The 2,500-nt window shown below is 32.3% G+C and overlaps 1 protein-coding gene across 1 annotated transcript in view; it reads left to right on the forward strand.

Moving 5' to 3' along the window:
• The window catches only part of LOC137649653 (uncharacterized), a 31,051-nt gene that overhangs the window by 12,746 nt on the left and 15,805 nt on the right, over nucleotides 1-2,500 (forward strand). The window contains exon 3 of the mRNA XM_068382632.1: nucleotides 10-89. Within this exon, the coding sequence (XP_068238733.1) occupies nucleotides 10-89 (80 nt within the window). The remainder of the gene's footprint in view (nucleotides 1-9; nucleotides 90-2,500) is intronic.

Here is a 2,500-nt window from a genome sequence, read left to right on the forward strand (position 1 = left end):
TCTCGACAGCTGCATAAATGGCTACACGACTGAGGAAAACACGTGTAACTGCAGACCTTGCTGGGAAGGACCAAGATGCCAACACTACAGTGAGTTTGATTTTTTCTAATTCAAAGTCTTAGAAATTAATTAACGAAAAATTAATGAAGTTTAAGTTTTCCATTCTACGGAATTCCAATTTTTCAGGCCTTTAGTTTTTCTTTATTTTCAAAAAACAAATATAGGTGAAATATGTATGCAACTTTGAAAAAAAAAGAATGTGAAGGAATATGATACATTCGCAAAAAATTCTTAAATATTAATAGTAATAACTATAATAATAATAACAACAACAACAACAACAACAATAATAATAATAATAATAATAATAATAATAATAATAATAATAATAATTTTGCATATAGCATATATTATTATTTACAATATAAAGTTTTAGTCTCTTCCAAATCCATACTAAAATGAAAAAATATTTTCTATATATTTGTGTTTTATATACGGCATTTTAATGAATACTTGGCACACAGATGAATTTATAAACTCTAATGTTATGAATATTTTAACTCAAAACTCTAAATCTAATCTGCCTAATCCAATCCAACGTAGCGTTACTTTATCATATCTGTGCAACGGAAGTCATGAAATACAGACTGACATGAAAATGGTATATTAATTAACTAGTTTTCCATGGTCACTGTACGCTCAGGTACAGTTATTATTATTATTATTATTATTATTATTATTATTATTATTATTATTATTACTATCCAAGCTGCAACCCTAGTTGGAAAAGCAAGATGCTATAAGCCCAGGGGCTCCAACAGGGAAAAATAGCCCAGTGAGGAAAGGAAATAAGGAAATAAATAAATGAAGAGAACAAATTAACAATAAATCATTCTAAAATAAGAAACAACGTCAAAACAGACATGTCATATAATAAACTATCAACAACATCAAAAACAAATATGTCATAAATAAACTATAAAAAGACTATGTCCGCCTGGTCAACAAAAAAGCATTTGCTCCAACTTTGAACTTTTGAAGTTCTACTGATTCAACCACCCGATTAGGAAGATCATTCCACAACTTGGTCACAGCTGGAATAAAACTTCTAGAGTACTGCGTAGTATTGAGCCTCGTGATGGAGAAGGCCTGGCAGGAATTCCTGGCACACCTCACAATGAGGAAGTACAGCCTGCCACATCCTTACTGTTCGGCGAATTCCTTCATTTAGCCCCACCCACCACCTCTGCCATCCCTGGCTACATCATCTGTTTGGTTATTCATCGTACAGTAAAGGTGTGGTAGGGTGTAATTTCCTAGAGGGAGGTGTGCCAGGAAAGGCTGTGTCCAACTGTACAATCCCCTATTTTTTTATGGAATGCTGAATATTTTATCTTTTATTTATTTCCGTTCTAGTTTATACATTCATATTACACATTCTCCTCTTCCTCCATACTCTTAACAACACCAAGACAACCGAAAAGTTCCTCGTCACTCAAATGTTTAACTACTACACTAGCTGTTCAGTTTCTACTTTCTCCTTGGTAAGGGTAGAAGAGACTCTTTAGCCATGGTAAGCAGCTCTTCTAGGAGAAGGACACTCCAAAATCAAACCATTGTCCTCTAGTCTTGGGTACTGCCATAGCCCCTGTAACATGGTCTTCACCTGTCTTTGGTTTAAATTTTGCTTGAGGGTACACAGAGGCACACTATTCTATCTGTTTCCTTATTTCCTTTCCTCAATGCGCTATTTTCCCTTTTGGAGTCCTTACGCTTATAGCATCCTGCATTTCCAGCAAGAGTTGTAAGGGTTGTAGCGTATACAGTATAGTAATAATAACAAAAATGTCATGATATTAGGAGTTTTATTCCGTTTAACTCAAATATAAATGTTCTTTTATGGAAGCTTTAGGATTTATGTATGTTTTTTTTTAATGGATTAACTTAATAATATTCATGATGACCACAAAAAAAGTCATAGAATTAAAGATTTACTTTGATGCTAGCTCCCCAGTCAAGATAAGGAATCAAATTAAATCTAGATTACCCTAATCTTAATTTCAGAAAATATAAATATTTATCTCCTAATTTTCCTTTATTCTTTGATATGCAATTTCCTTTCTTTTATTTCCCTCTGTGCTATAATTTCCATAGTCAAATATTTTCATCCAACTATTCATGTTAATGTTTTTTTCATATTATTAGCTAATTAACACATTTCCATCTTCTAGTTTAATATACATACATTAGACTTTAACCAATGAGGCCCTGACTGCAATCTGTTGAATATATAGACTCGGTCTGTATTTATGTAACAGAAACAAGTATTCACATATAAATAGAGTAACATGTCTTGAAATAAATATATCATAAGATATTTCTTTCCTATGTCTGAAAGAATTATATATCATAGTTTAATTCCATTGCATACTCCGTTCTCACCATCTCTGTCTTTCTTCTATTTATCATGAACCCAACCTTGTGTGATATTTCATGCATT

Source organism: Palaemon carinicauda, chromosome 11 (genome assembly GCF_036898095.1).
Source record: "Palaemon carinicauda isolate YSFRI2023 chromosome 11, ASM3689809v2, whole genome shotgun sequence".
Taxonomy (NCBI): Eukaryota; Metazoa; Arthropoda; class Malacostraca; order Decapoda; family Palaemonidae; genus Palaemon; species Palaemon carinicauda.